This window comes from Myxine glutinosa, chromosome 11, assembly GCF_964187855.1.
Source record: "Myxine glutinosa chromosome 11, kmMyxGlut1.1, whole genome shotgun sequence".
Taxonomy (NCBI): domain Eukaryota; kingdom Metazoa; phylum Chordata; class Myxini; order Myxiniformes; family Myxinidae; genus Myxine; species Myxine glutinosa.
The window spans coordinates 39,644,807-39,664,922 of record NC_136271.1 but is presented as its reverse complement, the minus strand read 5'-3'; the positions used below and the strand labels follow the sequence as shown (position 1 = coordinate 39,664,922).

The 20,116-nt window shown below is 45.2% G+C and overlaps 2 protein-coding genes across 2 annotated transcripts in view; both read right to left on the bottom strand.

The window, feature by feature from the left end:
* LOC137436117 (adhesion G protein-coupled receptor B3) overlaps nt 1-20,116 on the bottom strand; it is a 999,412-nt gene that overhangs the window by 710,886 nt on the left and 268,410 nt on the right. The window lies entirely within an intron of this gene.
* On the bottom strand, nt 9,466-13,883 carry LOC137436320 (coxsackievirus and adenovirus receptor-like). Its single transcript, XM_078765916.1, has 3 exons — nt 13,835-13,883; nt 11,752-11,869; nt 9,466-10,204 (listed from the first exon to the last, which is right to left on the bottom strand). The coding sequence occupies exons 1-3, from the start codon at nt 13,881-13,883 to the stop codon at nt 9,466-9,468; spliced, it is 906 nt and encodes a 301-aa protein (XP_078622042.1).

Here is a 20,116-nt window from a genome sequence, read left to right as displayed (position 1 = left end):
TATGAGTGCCAACGCCGCCTTTCAACAGCTTAAAGAAGACAGAAAATGCCGCCGTGACCTCGATCGACGAGAAAATACCGTTCATGGTAGAAACAAACACCTCAGATTGCGCCATCGCGGTGACTCACTCAGGCGGGTAAGCCGGTGGCCTTCTTCTCGCGCACTTTGTCGGACAGCAAACGAAGGCATTCGGCTATCAAGAAGGAGGCGTACGGCGTACGCTATAATCGAGGGCTGTCAGAATATGGTGCCATTTTCTCTTAGGCAAACGGTTTCAACTTATTACCGATCAACAATCGGTGGCTTTCATGTATGATTCTTGGCATGCACAACGCATTCAAAATGAAAAGGTAATGAGATGGCAGATTGAATTGGCAGATTATTGTTTTGATATCATCTATCGACCGGGCCGCGATAATCTGGCAGCCGATGCGTTGTCTAGACCTGCATGACAGTCGACGATCTGTGAGGCATTCACGAATCTCTATGCCACCCAGGTGTGACGCACCTGGCCATTTCATTCATTGGCGTAACTTGCCTTTCTCGGTGGAGGATGTCCGACACATGTGCCGTTCGTACCCTGTGCGTGCAGAGCTAAAACCGTGTTTTTATAAACCGCCTATGGGTACTTTGATTCAGGCTGTGTGACCCTGCGAAAGGTTGGGGATTGATTTCAAGGGGCCTCTTCCCGCATCGGGTCCGCATCGCTATATCCTCACTGTCATCAACGAATATTCGAGATTCCCCTTTGCGTTTCCATGCACCGATATGTCGCATCTGATGTCTGCGACAGCTGTTTGTAATGTTTGGATATCCGGCTTTCATCCGGTTTGGATATCCAGATGCTTTTTTGTCACATGAGGTTATAGTCTGGGGTCCACAGGCTCAAAAGCTCAATAAAATGGGTTCGACCTGACATGGCATGCTATACTTTTTGTTTGTGTTTTTTCTATTAATTTGGACATTAAGGTCTGCTGAATGAGAGGTCTGCTCTGCAGGAAAACTTGCGAAAAAAAATTGTGGCCATTTTTGTATATGCAGCCTTTATTTTTTGACCGAAAAATGTGAAAAATGTTTTTTTTTCTTAAAATCCTCAATGGGTTGTGTAGGCAGTCAATAAATGCATCCCAGATACACAGAACACATGTGTTGACAACATCAAGTTGAGAAATACACTTACAAAACCTTTCCAAATGATTTAGAATCATTTTTATGCAAAGGCGCCCCCGATTTTTTTGCATTTTTTCATTATTTTCATCTTTACTTCATTAGTAATCAACTCTGCCCTGAGTTATGACATCAGCCAAAGTGTCATTCTTAGCACCAAACATTATAGTCATTCCACAGTAAACATTCTGAAAATCAAACCAAAATCAATGGATCTGTGGTGATTTTATTACCCTTACGCTAAAAAATCCTAGAGACATACCATATATTTAGCATCATGGTAGTTTATATCCATTTTATTAAACATCCTGGCCAAGGCATCTTTTTAATTTTAACAGAACCCTGTGCCCCCAAAGAAAATACTTGTAACACAAGAAATACAAAACAGCAAAATGATTTTTTAAAACAAAATGTACACAGGATGACAAGCCAACAAAACAATGATCGTTACGCAGCTGAATTTGGATAGATTAGTCACCAGTATGCAGAAAAAATGAAATTAAACTTTAACTGAACAAGATAATTGAACATAAAATAAAAAATTACTGGCAACGTCTCTAATATCACATGAAATTAACATTGCACTGAACAAAATAACTTATAATGTGTAATGCATGTCACTCACCGTCTTCGAGTGCGAGTTCAATCCTTGAACATTTGTTGGGGTCCCCGGTGCAGAGACATGCGATGACACACTTCACATTGGCTCTCGCACAGCAGCATCCTCGGGCACACATGCTTTTCTTGCAGTGACAGTATTTGGTGCGTTTGAACTCTGCAGGTTTTGCCTCCTTCAGCATCATGGTTGCCACCAACTTACCATTGACGAGCTCTCTGCCAAAGTCAGTGGCAGCAGGGTAGGTTGGCTGAAACATGTGCGCTCGCTTGCATACAGCCAACTGATGCAGAGCCCGGCGAAGGTGTAACTGGAAGGCATCTTCGGTAGGTGGAAGGCAACGCATGTCTCCTTTGATGTTACCAAAGAGATGGGCTTGCAGTGCATCCAAATTACCACCGAAGTCACTCCTCTCATACAGTGACACCATGTATCGCCTAGCTGCTGTCACAACATCTTCCTGAACATAGACTTTCTTCAGGGTCATAGTGGGGCAACTTAGCATAACAATCGTGCATTTTGTGAGGAAAGCACCAAATTTGGCACACAAGTAGACTATCATATTATGAAAAGATCTGGATATTGGGCCATCTCAGATTCAGAGATTTGATTTTTGCAAGATTTCGATTCGATTGGGATCGAAGAGAACACCTTCTTCGTCTTCTGTACAGTGAAGTTGCCAGCCCTGAATTATCTGGCTACATCTGGGTGCTTCATTGGGAGTGCAACCATGTCCCTCAGGTGAACAGGGACCCACCTGGCATAGTGTGTGTGGTCTAAGGCATGGAACCATGGGACCAGTTCCGTCAGGGCATCAAGGTACATCGTGAATGAAGCCTGCCGCAGAGAACGCACGTAGACCAGTACCAACATCTCTAGGTCCAGCACAGTTGCCCAGTACTGAAAGTTGGGAATGTCTTCTCCTCTCTGGTGACACCAGTCTTCGAACTCAGGCAGGTCTTCTGCATCATCAGCATATGTCATACAGTGGCATTCATACGCACGGTGTTGCAGGATGTGCAGTGCCGCTGCAGTGATTTGATGAGCTCTTCTTGTCTGGGTGACGTGGGCAGCTCGCAGGAAGGAGTCGGCCATCCCTGGCGTTGCAATCTCAGCTTGCAAATCTGCAAAATCTGCAAATCTTGCAAAAATCAAATCTCAATCTGAGATGGCCCAATATCCAGATCTTTTCATAATATGATAGTCTACTAGTGTGCCAGATTTGGTGCTTTCCTCACAAAATGCACAATTGTTATGCTATATTTAGCTTAGCTGCCGGACTATCACCGTATCTGCACAGGGGCAGGTCTGCCAGGTGATCAACGCCAGTTTTGTAGGCGCGCCTTTTTCCTCTTCTGTAGAGATAGCTCACTGTGTCACATCTAGTCAGTATGTAGGTGCTGAGGAGCATGGATGTAAGATCTGCAGCTTCAACATCATATTTCACTGCCAGGGCTTCGGCGATTGCATGAGCAGGTAGGTAGATATCCATCTTCTTCACCCACAGCTCCTGCAGGCCATCCAGGTGTGATGTTGTATATGCACATCATGATCACGTCTGTTTCAGTGTGTCAGTAGCCACCACTACAGCCCATTTGTGGTGCAGATGTTGTACTGAGTATGCAATGTGGGCAAACATCCTGGTATCTACCTCCTCATGCTTCTCACAGGACAGTTCTGGAAGCTCAACCTGACAATCTGCTGACAACAGGACAGTGGGACCAGGATCACGGAAGATTCGACCAAGAATAAGTGTGCATCCTACAGGGTGACTTGTTCTGAGCTGCCCATGCTTCTCCCATGTAGTCCAACAGGTTTGCTTTATTCAGTGGATTGTGAACGAAGCCTTTCCATTCGGGTATGGCGAGAGTATCGTGTGGCTTGTACTCCTTCATCTTGCTGGGGCAGGTCTTCATTCTCTTCTCTCGTTCCTCACCTTTCAGCTGGGGAGACATCATATCGGTCACCAACAAAGTGGATGCAGTCACAGTTGTCTGGGATACTACTGAGAAGCTGCTTCAGGTACTTTACTTGCAGTTCATGGAAGGTGCTGCTCCCAAGATGTTGGTGACGCTGGATGAATGCCATGGCATCTACTACCATTACAACAGGCTTGTCGGACGGTGGCAGTGTGTCCACTTCCCTCCATGAGCTGCCAAGGGATGTCTTGATTGCAGCCAAGTAGTCAGCCTTGTTCCCTTTACGCATGGCATAACCTTGGTCATGGGATGGATCTGGCTCAAACAGGGAGGCTGGGCAACTTGTCCAATCATGACTGAAGACCTCCAGCTTCTTGTCTTCATCCAAGTCCTGCATGAAGTACAGGTTTCGGACAACTGCACTCTCTTCCTCGTAGACCTTCTTGGCTTTGAGTGCCATGGACAGTGACTTTTTTGGCTTTGCTGCAAATGTGGCAAGTTTTATTGGGGCTATTTTCTCACTGTCTGTTTTTCTTGCTGCAGCCAGTGCCTCCAGTCCTTTTTCACGGGCGCTCACCAAGTCTGCAGATGCAGCTTTGTGGCCTGTTGAGAGGTTCATCAGCTCCTGTTCTTCACACGTGAATGGATCAATCATCTGGTTGTTGATATCTGTTATTTTCCTAACACTTTCAGCCTCCATTGTGCCTTGGCTGTTGGAGTCCTCATGGTGTTTGGTGTCATCCATATCCAGGTGTGCCATAGCCTTTGTCTGCTCTGACACTGCTGTCAAAACTGGAAGAGCTCGCAAGTATTTCTCCATGGCCGCTGACTGATGCCAGTGAATAGTTTTGTCTTGGTATCACGGTTGTAGGTTTTCTCGAGTGCCATGTCTGTCCAGACACCATTGAAACGACCTTCTGATTGACGTACAGTGAACTGCCCATCCTTGAATTCCCTATGGATGTTCGGAGCCAGTGTAGGTAGGCTTCTCATTGCTTCTAGGTAGTGGGGCAGGCAGGATACATACTTGTTGTGGCCAGCACCTACAAGGTATGGTAACATCTTTTCTACTTCAGCCAGGTGTTCCTCCCACAGGCCTGCACGCTCAGCGTGGATGAACCGTTTCAGAATCATCACCATGTCCATGTACATTAGCCATAGCTTTGTGGTAGATGACGTACATACTTCATCAAACTCAGCCATCAAACGTGACAGCTTTTTCAGTTGGTCAGTTGCATCAGCACATGTAGAAGATGCCTTCTCCACATCCTTTTCTGACAGGGCATCTAGGAGTAGCTGGATATTGATGGCAAGCACAGACATGCACTCCAGGTCCTTCTCTTCAATAAATCAACCATCTGGCAAATGCTTCCCAGTGTAGGGTGAACATGGCTGCATGAACCATAGTGTGGGCACGCAGCATTGCGTAGTAGTCTTTCCCACTGATGATCTTGTTTGCTGTTCCATGGAGACAGACATCAGCTTCTACCATGATGTCTTCGATTCCAGTGGTCTGCAACAAATGCCCAATTGCTCCCAGGAAATTGAGCAATATGGAAGCCACCCATGCACAAGAAAAGTTTGGCATACTTCTGGGGGTTCTTCTTTTGCAGACCCAGAACCACTTGATAGATTGCTTGGTCGCATGTGATGGTGAACTCTTGGCCCTGTTTTCTTGACACATCCATGCAGTACTGAACTGACTGTTCAACCACATCTGGGTTCTTTGGTGACTTGGGAAAGAAAGGACCATAGCTGATCACAGTTGCAGGGGTCGCGGGTCGCGTCGTTCTCTCGGACGGATGGCTTAATTTTTTTTATTTTTTTTAAACATTTTATTTTATTTTCTTTTTTTGCTTGGGTGACCGTTAATATACTTGGGCAGCCTGCCCAAGTAAAGTCTATGTGTGGGAAGCACCCACCAACCCACTGAGAATTTTAAGAAAAAAAAACATTTTTCACATTTTTCGGTCAAAAAATAAAGGGCGCATATACAAAAATGGCCACAAATTGTTTTCGCAAGGTTTACAGCAGAGCAGACCTTGCATTCAGCGGACCTTAATTTTAAAATTAATAGAAAAAAAAACTGAGTACAACATGCCATATCAGGTTCTCTCAAATTTTTGTGACTGGATCCCAGACTAAGACATTTCTTCTATATCTAGAACATGGCATCGCTTTGATCCAGACTGCTCCTTATAACCCCCAAGGGAACGGGAAGGTCGACCGATTTAATGGCATCGCTGTGGCCATGGGGTTGAAGACTCGGGGGTTGGCCCCTCATAAATGGAATCTGGTATTGCCCGAAGCGTTGCATGCTATACATTCCCTTCTCTGCACTGCCACCAACGAGACTCGGCATGACAGAATGTTCCGCTACCAAAGATGTAGTGCGAATGGGCAATCTTTGCCAAGCTGGCTCTCTAAACCGGGGAGCGCTTTCTGGAAATGTGCAATGCAACACAGCAAGTATGATCTGCTGGTTGATCGGGTGCAGGTGTTAGAAGCTAACCCAGAATATGCACATATTTGTATGGCGGACGGCAGAGAGGCGACCGTTTCGGTGTGACATCTTGCACCCTGCGGGGAGGGTCCTTGCGCCCAGGTACAAGCGAGGGCAATGTGGCGGAGCCGACTGGTAGTCCGATCAGGGCTGAAACACCAATGCTTAGCACGGGAGGGCCTTCTCCATTGCCCAACAGCATTCCGATCCAGGCAATATTGGGATAGGAGCAACCGCTCCGGTACCAGTACTGGAGCGGTTGCTCCTATCCCAATATTGCCCGACATTGCTGATGCCAGGGTTCTCGAGAATGGGTCTGGCAGTTATCACACCCGTATCGGCCGTGATAAAGTCATAGGCGATTTTGAGTTTACCGTTTGGGGTGGTAGGTTGAATTATACACGCCCAGTGAACGCCAAATTATTTTGCTGCGATCTATACCTTGTGGTTCCATATCATAGTCGAAGCTAGCTTGCTGAAATTTTAATTTGAGGGTGAATGTGATGAAATAAAGGGGAAGATCCTTGGTGTAATCCCCTCTCTCGTGGTGAGCTTCCCGACAAGAGGGACTGCTTTGGGAGTGATGGATTACTGCGCTGTTAAATGTGACTGGACTTGAGTTTGGTAAGTTGGATAATATTGCTTATGGGCTTGCTTGGGATGTGCTCGGAATTATGTTAGAGTACTAATGTATTGCTTATTCTTGTTGTAGATGATGTTGAGATTGATTTCAAATAAAGCTCTATATCCTGAGAGAGGTTGTGGAATGAAATTCTACCACAAGCATGTCAGCTATATGAGAGCATTGGCAATGGCAATGCATTGGATGTGTGAGTGCATCAGCAATGTGAGCACATCAGCTTTATGGGAGCATTGGCCACTGTGTGAGAACATCAGCAATGTCAGCACATCAGCTATATGAGAGCATTGGCGGCTGTGTGAGTGCATCAGCAATGGAAGCACATCAGCTATATGAGAGCATTGGCAGCTGTGTGAGTGCATCAACAATGTGAGCGCATCATCTATATGAGAGCATTGGCAATCCTCTGCTGTGAGAAACACCTGAAGCCTCATCAACAGAAAGGGCACAAACTGGTGGATCCTGGAGTGAAGATTGAGGAACTAAGATGCACTGAGCACAAAAAGCCAATCCAACTCCATTGTAAGGATGATGTGAGCTTGATGTGCGTCACGTGCACAGGTGGACAACATCAGGACCACGACATTGTTGCTGTGGGGATTGCTCATGATGAACCAAAGGATGTTTTGGCTGCAAAGTATGCTCATGTGTCAGTCAGGGGAGAGCATTGAATCCCAACTCCAGCAGGTTCAGGAAGAGGAAGAGCAAACAGAGAACTCCATGCAGTCAAAAAAGTACTCCTCTCTCTGGACACAAGCAAGGCATACGGTCAAGATGGCATTCCTCCTTGTGTCTTCTTGAAGGAGTGTGCTTCAGAACTTGCACCCGTGCTTGCTCGTTTGTTTCGTTTTTGTATAAAAACCTAAACTTTTCCTCTTTCCTGGAAACATGCCTTAGTGCAGACTATTTTAAAGAAGGGTGATCGTTCAAACCCTTCCAACTACCGTCCTATTGCTCTGACTTCTACCATTTCCAAAGTCTTTGAATGTCTTCTCAATAACCATTGCCTCAAGCATCTTGAATCCCACAGTCTTCTATCTGACCATCAATATGGCTTTCGCAAGGCAAGATCTACCGGTGATATCCTTTCTTACGTTACGAATGTCTGGGCCTCTTCTCTGAGAGATTTTGGGGAATCCTTTGTTGCAGGCCTTGATATCTCAAAAGCCTTTAACAGAATTTGGCATCGGGGTCTGATATCCAAGCTTCCCTCTTTCGGCTTTTCTCCTTCACTCTGCTCTCTCATAGAGCTTTCTCTCTGACCGCTCTATCTCTGTAATTGTCCATGGCTCAACATCTCCCTCCTTCCCTATCAACAGCGGTGTTCCTCAGGGTTCTGTTCTGTCTCCAACACTCTTCCTTCTTTTTATCAATGACCTTCTTTCTTCTACAAATAACCAAATGCACTCATATGCTGATGACTCAACATTGCATTCTTCCATGTTTTGCTCATCTGCCCCATCTTCCCTCAATCGTTCTGCATTTCATTTTATTACAACCACCTCTTTAAATTCGGATTTGGACAAGATTTCCCAGTGGGGCAAATGTAACCAGGTTAAGTTTAATGCTTCTAAAACTCAATTTCTTCCCATATCTCTCTCCAAAACTCCTCTCATCTCTCCAATCTCCTTTGAAAGTTCCACAATTACACCATGTGATTCAATTAACCTAGTAGGTATTACCCTAACTTCAAATCTATCCTGGAATCCACACATTACACAAATAGCTAAATCTGCCTCGAAGAAACTGGGAGTCCTGTTCAGATGTTGAAGATTCTTCTTCTCTCAACAGTTGCTTCAACTAAATAAAGGATTGATTCGTCCTTGTATGAAGTACTGTTCTCACATCTGGGGAGGTTCTAGTTCCACATACTTACTGGATAGAATTGAATTAAGTCATTCGACTTATCAACTCTCCCAATCTGACCTCAAAACTCAACCCGCTCAAATTACGTCGCAAAGTTGGCTCTCTTTCTCTTTTCTACAGATATTTATTCGGTGTTTGCTCCCAAGAACTTGCTGCCTGTACACCTCCACCATTAGCGAGACCACGGATTACTCGACAAGCCACTACATCTCATGATTGTGGCCATTGGCAACTCAAGGGTGAGCCGTTATGTTTGTTTCTTCCCCTCCACTGCCAAACTCTGGAACCCTTTACCTTCACATGTCTTTCCAAACACTTATGATCTTCCCCTTTTCAAAAAGCAGATTCTCTGCTTTCTCAAAAACTCTTAGACTATTCTCTCCTTCTTTACTTTTCTATCAATGCAGCTCTTTTATTTGGCCTGGCCTCGATGAGGATGACATAGTCTGTGCCTGGAGCCTTCTAAATAAAAAAATTTTTAAAATGCACTGGCCATATGAGTGCATCAGCAATGTGAACACATCATCTATATGAGAGCATTGGCAATGCATTGGCAGATCCCGACTGATATATTCCATGTGTCGAGGTGGATGGCTCGATAATTGGATAATGGCTGGCTTTCTTTAGAGGATGCCGAGCCTTGTTTGAGTGGCACGGAGTTGGTCAGACCGATACCCCGCATGGTGGTTCTGGAGCTCGGATGGTAGATAAGCCAGGCGAACGAGCCGCTCAATGTTGACACGTGGTTGGCATGCTATACATTATAGGGAATATCAGAACTGGAAGTAGGGAGATTGATGTGTGAGGATGGCTTTGACATATAGGTTTTGGTGCTGCGGATGGAGTGGTTCCCTGGAGCTGGAACATCCTCTCGAATATCATTGGCTCCATCATCCTCAAAATGCTTGCTCTGACGTCGGCAGCAGCAGCACCACCACAGGAGCAGCAGGAGCAGAAGAGCGAGCAGAGATCCCAGCACCGCACCTGCGATGACGCCAGCCCTGTTGAACTTAGATATGATATTGAGGGAGACCGTGCAAGATCCTTCCCAGAAGCGATTGCTGGAGGTGCAGCTGTAAGTGCCACTCATAATCGTGGACACATTATGGAGCAGCAAAGTTCCCTTGTGTACATCTTGCACGGAGGTGCTGGGCACCTCTCCGGAAGACTTGCTGCTCGGGCCCATGATACGCTGCCAGGCGCAGGTGATGGGAATGCAGCCCTGCTTGCTAGAGCACTGCAGCATCAGGTCTGTGCCCTCAAAGGTCATACTGTTCCTTCCACTCTTCGAACACACCGGCTCGGCCAGCTTCTCGTAAACAGCGAGAAAGAAGAGGCCACGATCCACCTTGCGGGCACTTTTCACTTTGCAGTCGTATGCGGCAGCGTCACTGAGCAGTAGATTGGTTATCTTCATGGAAGAATTTCCTTGAGTGGCATCTCCAATGAAGGAGACACGGTCGGTATACATTTTCCCCTCGCTGAAAACCTGCCTGTCAGTATATGTTATGGCAATTGGGTATTTTCTATTAACGGCCTTTATTACCTCCACCACCAAAGGTGAATGGAGGTTATGTTTTTCACCCCCGTCTGTCCGTTTGTTTGTGAACAGGATATCTCAAAAAAAAAGTTATGGGCGAGTTATGAATAAACTTGGTGGATGAGTTGGTTAGGTGACAAAAACAAGCCGATTAGATTTTGGTTCAGGTCCAAAACCAGATCCGGCCTATCAGTGGGATACAAAATGTAAACTGTTCACCAGGTGGAGGTATGCTTCACATGTTGCACGTGCTGACTGGAAGCGAGGCGAAGTGGATAGAAGAGATAAACTTTTGTTTTGTTTTCCAGCTGTCGGTGATGTGAACAACAGATATTTGTGGAAACTAGTTCAATGTGCGATTGTAGTCATGGCGGTTTTATGAGTGGCTGACGTGTCATTTTATGGTTTAATGTCGATCAATGAGGCAGTTCAAGGGATGTTTTTTATCGCACATCCGGGAACTTTGCCGCACCATAATGCAATGTCCGCGATATGACTACAAATGTACTGATGGGACATCACAAATAGTTTGATGAATCAAATGCATCAATAATTATTCATCAAAATAAAGGAAGGGAAGGGAGGGTCGTTGTGCACAAGTGAATGCAGCGATAATAACTTGTGATCGTGCATGCAGCAACTCGTGTGGTTGTGATGTCACGTCAACAGCCATGTCCCTTTACAAACGGGAACCTTTCCCCTCCCCTACCCCAACCCCTCTTTCCCTTCGAACCATCCCTCGCGTGTACGCTTTTGGAAATCCTTTTAAAACAGAATTCAACGTATATATTTTATAAAATATTGATATCTGAAAATGAAGCTAAATACCCTGGTTCAGATTTGTAGTATGAAATTTGCACAATATTTACGAAAAGCAAATAAGAACCACGAAAAGAAGGTGGACTTAGAGATAAAGACCTGGGGTTAGAAGAGAGAGAATTACTTTAATTCTGAGTTTGAAGGTTGAACTGGCTATAAATTATCATAGGCCGCTTCTAGAAGCAAATGCTTCCCAGGCGGTGCTGACTCAAAGCAGGAACACTTTGACCAACTAAAATATTTGTTGGAATATATATATATATATATATATCTATATATATATATATATATATATATATATATATATATATATATATATCTATATATATATATATATATATATATATATCTATCTATATATCTATATATATCTATATCTATCTATATCTATCTATATCTATCTATCTATATCTATCTATCTATCTATCTATCTATCTATATCTATCTATCTATCTATCTATCTATCTATCTATCTATCTATCTATCTATCTATCTATCTATCTATCTATCTATCTATCTATCTATCTATCTATCTATCTATCTATCTATCTATCTATCTATCGCCGGCCGGCATCGTACTGTTAAACTGTGATGTAATCCTTATTATATTTGAGCGAGTCTTCTCCATTTAATTCATTCTCTGACTGTTTTTGAGGTGTGGACATTCTATTTCGTGCACACCCTTCTACGACAATAGCATTGGTAATGCATTGGCTGTGTGGGTGCATCGGCAATGTGAGCACATCAGCTATAGAAGAGCATTGGCTGTGTGAGTGCATCAGCAATGTAAGCACATCATCTACATGTGAACAGTGGCAATGTAAGAATGCATTCACACTCAAAGCAATGCCATGAACAGGGCACAATTGCCAAGCAAATTATAGGCAAGTAAAGTAAAGAGTTTGAAAAAAGAAAATATTTTTTAAAACAATTGGCTCACTTGTATTTACTTTCACCCCTTGCACAATCCTCCCTTAACTGTGTGATGACAAATTGTCAATTATGATCCTTTGCTCACAAAGAAATTCATGTTTTTAAAGTTTTTCCTATTTTGCAATCTCGTCACACTTTCAAGGTTGTCCCTGACATTTTTCTTGTTTTCACTTGCAAGACACTCCTGTCTTTTCTCTTCCACACTGCATATTTCTCCAAGTCTCCCTCTATTTTGTCCATCAACCCTGCTATTAGTGTCCCTCCCATTCTCTTTTTTCTGTTCCTTTCATTTAGTTACATCATGGTCTGTTTTGTGTTCTCACCCCACCTCTGCACAAAAAGGCAATTACATAATCAACAATAAAAAGAGCCATCAGAAATTGCAAACCCTCGCCAAGATGTATTTTCAGTGGTTTTTAAGGCTTTTGTGTGAAAACAAATATGGCGGCCGAACCACGTGACCGATGACGTCATCATTATTATTATTTTTCTCCACAATTTTATGCCTACATGACGCTCAATAAATTTCATCTTGATTTTTGTACTTGTCGAATTATGAGGTCATAATGGAGGCTCCTATGACATCATCATTAACATATTTTATTCCCCATGGAGAGTTCTTTACAATGAGCCATGTCTCAATTTTTTCTATTCAGCGCTTTCTGAGATATAGAGGTGCAAAGTTTTTCGATTTTTCCAAGATGTCGGCCGAAACCACGTGATCTATGACGTCATAATTATCATTAAAAAATTATACAGGTGGAGTTGCACCTATGGTGAAAATTTCCTGTTAATCAGGCCAACGGTGGCAGAGAAAATCATATTTATTCTGTGCGAACAAACAAACAAACAAACAAATGCAATACTCTCCTCTGGCAAGGGTAACGAGGTTGAAAAACAAATCTCTCATCACAAGTTTCATCATGATATTTCATCTTAGCAGGAACAAAACAAATATATTAAGATCACCAGATTGCCTGATAAATCATAAACAAAGAGGTCAAATAGAAAGAAAAGCAATTTTTTATCGTAGCAGTAAAAACAATCTCTCCGAAGAATTGAGGATACATCAATCTCATTTCAGGCAGGCCAAAGGGAAGTGTGATGGCAGAGCACCCAGAGGAAAAAAAAAGTCTAATTATTAAACACGAGCAATGGTACCCGCCCCATGGGCGGGGCTTCAATTGGGAAGCCCAAATAAAAAGGCAAAATATCAGAAATTGAAGGGTTTTTTTATTTTAAACGATTCATATAAACACCCGTTGAATCATATCACACGGAAATCATCAAAATCTAAACAGTATCTTTAGAATTTCAATAAAAGCCACATCACTGTTCATAATCGGTAAATATTATTCCATCGTGTTTCAAATCGTGATCGATACACTATGATCGTGATGATCGTGATCGATAATCGTGTTCACAATCGCTATGTCGTATGTACTCCCGATACGTGTACCAAATTCCCAATACGTGTAACTGTACCAAATCAACAGTTAAAAGGATTTTGAGCCGATAGCTGTTACGGCCTTGGCAAGATCGATGGAGACAGCATTTATTATCTATCTATAATTCCAGTAATCTCTGTGTGTATGTGTGTGTGTCTGTGTGTGTGTTTGTCTGTGACCGCTGTTTCTCGACAACCACGGGTCCGATCTAATTGAAACTTGCCAGATATATTGCTGGGGACCTGAGGATGTGCCTTTTCAAGGTTTCATATTAATCGGAGAAGTAGTTACCGAGCTATGGCGATTTATTTACCAAACTAATCACAGAACAGGTTGCGGGGTAGGCCAGCCAATCACAGAACACGTTGTTGCGTCGGCGTTACGCGTTAACGCAGATGTTACGTTGTTGCGTTGTGAGAGCGCGTGCGCCATTACGGATAGTAATTCAATTAAAAACATAAAAACATTGTCCCAATTCAGTCAGAGCGAAGGGCGTTGTTTTTTTTGTTTTTTTTCCCCACGCACGATCACGCGAAAGCGAAGAGCGTTTTATTTTTCCCCTAAAATTCAGTCCCCGGACGGTGAAAGTTTTTTTTTTTTGGGCAGCTACTGGCAGCCACGTACGGGCAATCACAGGACACGTTGTTGTGTCGACGTGCCGTGTTGTTTTCCCTCGCGGTTTGGAATGTTTTTCCTTTTCATTTTTTTTTCTCTTCTCTTTCTACTTTTCCTTGCGATTAAATTGCAAAAAGCCAAAATACGTTGGCGCTAATTGAATAATTGGGCATTAACACTAAATGGCGAATAATCGTAACTGCGATATGCGAACTTCCGGACAGTGAAGACTTCACTTCCGGCCTTACGAAAGTGACGACTAACTGTCTCGATTGTATCTTACCACTGTCTTATTGTTAGATCTATCTATTCTATCTTATCTATATTATACTTACCGTCTATATACTTACTGTCTATCTTATAGATAGATTGTAGATAAAGACAATGCCCCAATCGAGTCGTCGTTTACGAGAACGAAGGAACGAAGCTGCACGTCGTGCACGCGCAATGGAATCTGACGAAGAACGAGCTGCTCGCCTGACACGCGACGTTACGCGCGTGAGAAGACGTCGTGCAGCTGAAAGGGATGAAGAACGGACTGCTCGCTTGGCAGACAACACTGGACGCGTGACAAGGCGTCGTGCAGCTGAAACGGATGAAGAACGGACTGCTCGCTTGGCAGACAACACTGGACGCGAGGCAAGGCGTCGTGCAGAAGAAACGGATGAAGAACGGACTGCTCGCTTGGCAGACAACACTGGACGCGAGGCAAGGCGTCGTGCAGAAGAAACGGATGAAGAACGGACTGCTCGCTTGGCAGACAACACTGGACGCGAGGCAAGGCGTCGTGCAGAAGAAACGGATGAAGAACGGACTGCTCGCTTGGCAGACAACACTGGACGCATGACAAGGCGTCGTGCAGAAGAAACGGATGAAGAACGCGCTGCTCGCTTGACACGCGACGTTACGCGCGTGACAAGGCGTCGTGCAGCTGAAACGGATGAAGAACGGACTGCTCGCTTGGCAGACAACACTGGACGCATGACAAAGCGTCGTGCAGAAGAAACGGATGAAGAACGGACTGCTCGCTTGGCAGACAACACTGGACGCATGACAAGGCGTCGTGCAGAAGAAACGGATGAAGAACGGACTGCTCGCTTGGCAGACAACACTGGACGCGTGACAAGGTGTCGTGCAGAAGAAACGGATGAAGAACGGACAGCTCGCTTCGCAGACAACACTGAACGCGAGGCAAGGCGTCGTGCAGAAGAAATCCCTCACCAGCGAGAAGACCGGCAAGTAAGGGATGCCCTGCGCCATCAGGATGTACACCGTGTGAGACTAGAGCAGGCTCACCATGACAATCGCAACCTTGCTCGATACGATGATACCGATTTCTTCCGAGAGGTACTTCATGGTGAGTACAGGCACGTGTTGAGCAGGACCTCAATATTTCAATGCACTAAATGCTCGCATTGTGCTGCTTTGGTGTGGAATGAGGAGAGAAGAGGATTTTGCTGCAACCACGGCAAGGTCGATCTTATGCATGATCCTACGAATCCAAAACCCGGTTCAATTCCATCACAACCTCCAGATGCTATTAAAAACCTTTTCCTTAACCAGGACTTTGTGAAGCACGCGAAACAGTACAACAATGCGCTGGCAATGGCAAGTATCGGTGTCCGAGAGATACGTATGCCTGGCTTCAATCCTGGAGTGCGCATACAAGGTAAGGTTTACCATTACATTGGTGCTCCTCTTGCCGATCTGGGTTGTACCCCACGCTTTGCTCAGATCTACTTTCACGATCCAGCCCATGAGCTGGATTATCGTCGTGCCCACACCTCGAACAGTGGCCTGAATGAGCAGTTTTTGCTAAGAGCACAACAGGCCATTCATGAGTGCAACCCATACGTCCAGCAATTCAAATCAGCCATTGAGTATGTGGTTCATAATGATAGCGCCAATGAACTGAATATTGTGTTAACAGGTCGCACGCGGCGCCGAGACCTTCATCATGGTACCGTCAACCTTCCCTCACCAGACAGCGATGTGGCTGTCATTGCTCCAGGGGCAATGACAACAGAGCAGTTTGGAAGGCTGGCAGTCGCTGTTCACCTCAGAGGAGGAGGTTTACAGACAATAGACGCCATGCATCCAGCGTATGACCCACTATCATACATACTTCTGCTACCCTGCGGCTCTCAGGGGTACCACACTGAGTTGGCAGGGACAACGCCAACAACTTTCTACCGCTACCATCTACAAGTACGTGATCCTACTCATCACTTCAATCTACTGCTTCGTGGTGGAAAGTTGACACAGCAGTACGTATGCGACATGATGGCAAAAATTGAGTCACACCGTCTCAATTGGATTCGCTGCAACCAGAAGTCAATTAAGGCAGAAAAGTATAAGATCATCGTTGATGCGTTGAACAGTGATGCTGAGGTGCTACCTGGACGCCTCACCATTCTGCCACCGTCAATTTATGGGTCGCCACGTTGGTATGCCAAAGAGTTTCAGGATGCAATGGCTTTAGTCCGAGTCAAGGGAAAACCAGACTTTTTCCTAACATTCACCTGCAACCCAAAGTGGCCAGAAATTAAAGAATCGCTTTTTGAGGGTCAGCCACCCAATGCAAGACCTGATATCATCGCCCGGGTGTTTCATATGAAGGTGGAAGCACTCCTCGCAGACATCCTCAAGCATGACATCTTGGGGCATGTGGACGCTTACGTGATGGTGAAGGAAACGCAAAAGCATCACCTTCCCCATATACACATGCTCCTGACCGTGGTACCTCGCGACAAGCCCAGAACACCAGCAGATGTCGATCGCGTGGTCTCTGCTGAGATTCCTGACAGACTCACAAATCCGGAACTACACCGTATCGTGACATCACACATGATTCACGGCCCATGTGGGGAATGGAACATCTTGAGCCCTTGCATGGCAGACCGGAAGTGCACAAAGGACTATCCCAAAGCCCTACGACAAACGACAAGCTTCTCTGATGACTCCTATCCCCTGTACAGAAGACGGGCAGAAGCAGCACCTGGTGATCCCATCATGAAGACAATACGAGGCGGTGCTAACGTATTAGTTAACAATGCATGGGTTGTGCCTTACAATCCATATATTGTCCTCAGGTACGATGCTCACATCAACCTTGAGATCGTCTGTGCTGTCACCAGTGTCAAGTACCTGTACAAATACCTTGAAAAGGGCCCGGACCAGTGCCTGGTCAGACTAGAGCCTCATGAGAGGATGCGAGAGGCATTACGACATGATGAAGTGGCACGCTACGAACTAGGGCGTTACATCACCGCATCTGAGGGATACTGGCGCATATACGATTTCCCCATTCAAAGCAAGTACCCACCAGTCGAGATGCTGGCACTCCATCTACAGGATGAGCAGGTGATCACGTTCAATGACGAAGGTGCCGTACAGAACGTGGCAGAGTCAGGACCCCCTGCAACAACCCTCACCGCCTTTTTCGAAGCCATGAATCTCCATCCACACATGCGTCATGTTCTATATCCAGATGTATTCCAACACTTCACCTACTTGAGGAAAAGGTTTCAATTGCGGAAGAGAAGGCTGAGTTTCCAGGATAACCGTAAGGCTGATACGGTTGGGCGGCTCCCCATTATTTCCGTCAACTCTCATAATGCCGAGTTGTACTATCTCCGCATGCTACTGTACCGCGTGCCTGGCCCCACATGCTTTCAGGATCTCCGTCGTGTTGGTGGTAGGGTCATGGAGACCTATCTGGCAGCCTGCATTGCATATGGCATCGTTGACAATGACCAGGAGGTGGATTCTGTTATGGAAGAGGCTGCAAATATTGCATTTGGCCCTGCAGTCCGCGAAGTATTTGCCAACATGCTCATATTCGTTCTCAGAGGCAACCACGTGCAGTTCTGGGAAAGGCACAAGTATGTGCTGTGCGAGGACTTCATGCGTGCAGCAGGTGTGAATGAACCAAATGGACGCATTGTGAGTGAAGTGCTACTAGAGCTGAGGAACAAAGTTGAGTGCCACGGCTTTTCGCTCAGTAAGACCTTTGGCCTTCCTGAGCCTGAACCAGTTCATTTCCAGTCTCGCATTCCGCGCGTCATCGAGCACGAAACAGTGCACAATATAGGAGAACTTGAGGCTCACATCGCTCAAACAGAGTGCCTTCTTAATGACGAGCAGCGCGTTGTTGTCGATAAAGTGATGAGGAATGTGGAACACGGACATGGCTGCATGATTGCAGTTGATGCAAGTGGTGGGACTGGGAAAACATTCACATTGTCTCATATACTCAACAAAGTGCGAGCAATGGGCAAAGTGGCTCTTGCAACTGCTGCAAGTGGTATTGCAGCTACTCTGCTGCCTAAAGGGGCCACCTTCCATAGTAGGACCAAGTGTCCTCTCATTCTCACTGATGAGTCCACTTGCAACATCAGTGAAAATGACACCACTGCAGCACTCATACGCATGACTAATCTAATGGTGGTGGATGAGGTTTCAATGATGGATCGTCGCGCATTGGAGGCAGCAGATCGAACATTCCAGTGGCTTCGGGGCTCAGAGGAACCATTTGGCGGCATCACAATGGTTTTCAGTGGTGACTGGAGGCAGATCCTTACTGTTGTGCCACACGGTAGCCGTATTGACATAGTTGGAAGGTGCTTCAAGAGCTCATACCTGTGGAGAAAAGTGCAGATACTTCGTCTCAGAGTAAACATGAGGATCATGCAGGGTGCTGGAGAACAACAGGACGAATCTGATTTTGCAAAATTCCTGCTGGATCTGGGTGAAGGGAAGATTCCTGTCAATCCAGAAGAGGGTGAATTTGCTATTGAGCTCAGGGAACCGCTCATTCTTCCAGGTGAAAAACTTCAGGATATTGTCACTTGGGTGTACGAAGACTTGCATAACAACATTAGCAACCCCAAGTGGCTATGCGAGCGTGTTATACTATGTCCGACCAATTCCGAAGTCGATCAGGTAAATGACTACATGACGACCATATTTCCAGGGAACATGTTTGCTGTAGCGTCGATACAGCGGAATCTGAGGGTGATCATTTGTATCCGCCTGAGTTCCTGAACACCCTCTGTCCATCTGGTATGCCTCCACATCGAATCTCTCTCAAGGTGGGTATGGTAATCATGCTGCTGCGAAACTTCGACCAGCAAAGCGGGCACTGCAATGGCTCAAGGTACATCATACTTCAGATCCTTCCAAATAAGTTGGTTGCAAAATCTGTGATGGGTGTCAATTCTGGACGCACATTGCTCATTCCACGCATAACCTTGAGTCCATCTGACAACATGTTCCCGTTCACTCTGCGGCGTCGGCAGTTTCCGGTACGACCCTGCTTTGCCATGACTGTGAATAAATCCCAAGGACAGTCGCTACACCATGTTGGGATCTTCTGCACAAGAGACTTCTTCAGCCATGGTCAGTTCTACGTGGCGGCCAGTAGGGTTGGCAGATCCAGCAGCCTCCGCATTCTTGCCCTGGACGAGGAAACAAAGAAGAAGCGCCGTTTCCTCAGCAATGTTGTTTATGAAGAGGTGCTAACGAGATAAAGGTGTGTACAATGTACATGTAGACAATTTTTATTATTATTTATTTATTGAAGAAAAATTGTTTCGAAAAAAATTCATCAAAAAAAGTGCACAACTTTTTTTGGCAGTCGTACACCATGTTAGGATCTCCTGGAGAAGTGCCGTTTCCTCAGCAATGTTGTTTATGAAGAGCTGCTAACGAGATACAGGTGTGTACATGTGGACAATTTTTATTATTTATTTATTGATTGAAGAAACATTGTTTCGAAAAGAATTCATCAAAAAAAGTGCACAACTTCTTTTGGCAGTCGCTACACCATGTTGGGATCTTCTGCCCAAGAGACTTCTTCAGCCATTGTCAGTTCTACGTGGCGGCCTGTAGGGTTGGCAGATCCAGCAGCCTCCGCATTCTTGCCCAGGACGAGGAAACAAAGAAGAAGCGCCGTTTCCTCAGCAATGTTGTTTATGAAGAGGTGCTAACGAGATAAAGGTGTGTACAATGTACATGTAGACAATTTTTATTATTATTTATTTATTGAA

What these genes read in the sequence shown, in the direction of transcription:
- LOC137436320 (XM_078765916.1), bottom strand. Translation starts at nt 13,883, where the DNA reads ATGGCGCACGCGCTCTCACAACGCAACAACGTAACATCTGCGTTAACG. An exon ending in CGTAACATCTGCGTTAACGC is followed by an intron (nt 11,870 to 13,834) that starts GTAACGCCGACG and finishes GTTCACATGTAG; the next exon opens with ATGATGTGCTTACATTGCTG. An exon ending in AATGCTATTGTCGTAGAAGG is followed by an intron (nt 10,205 to 11,751) that starts GTGTGCACGAAA and finishes ATATACTGACAG; the next exon opens with GCAGGTTTTCAGCGAGGGGA.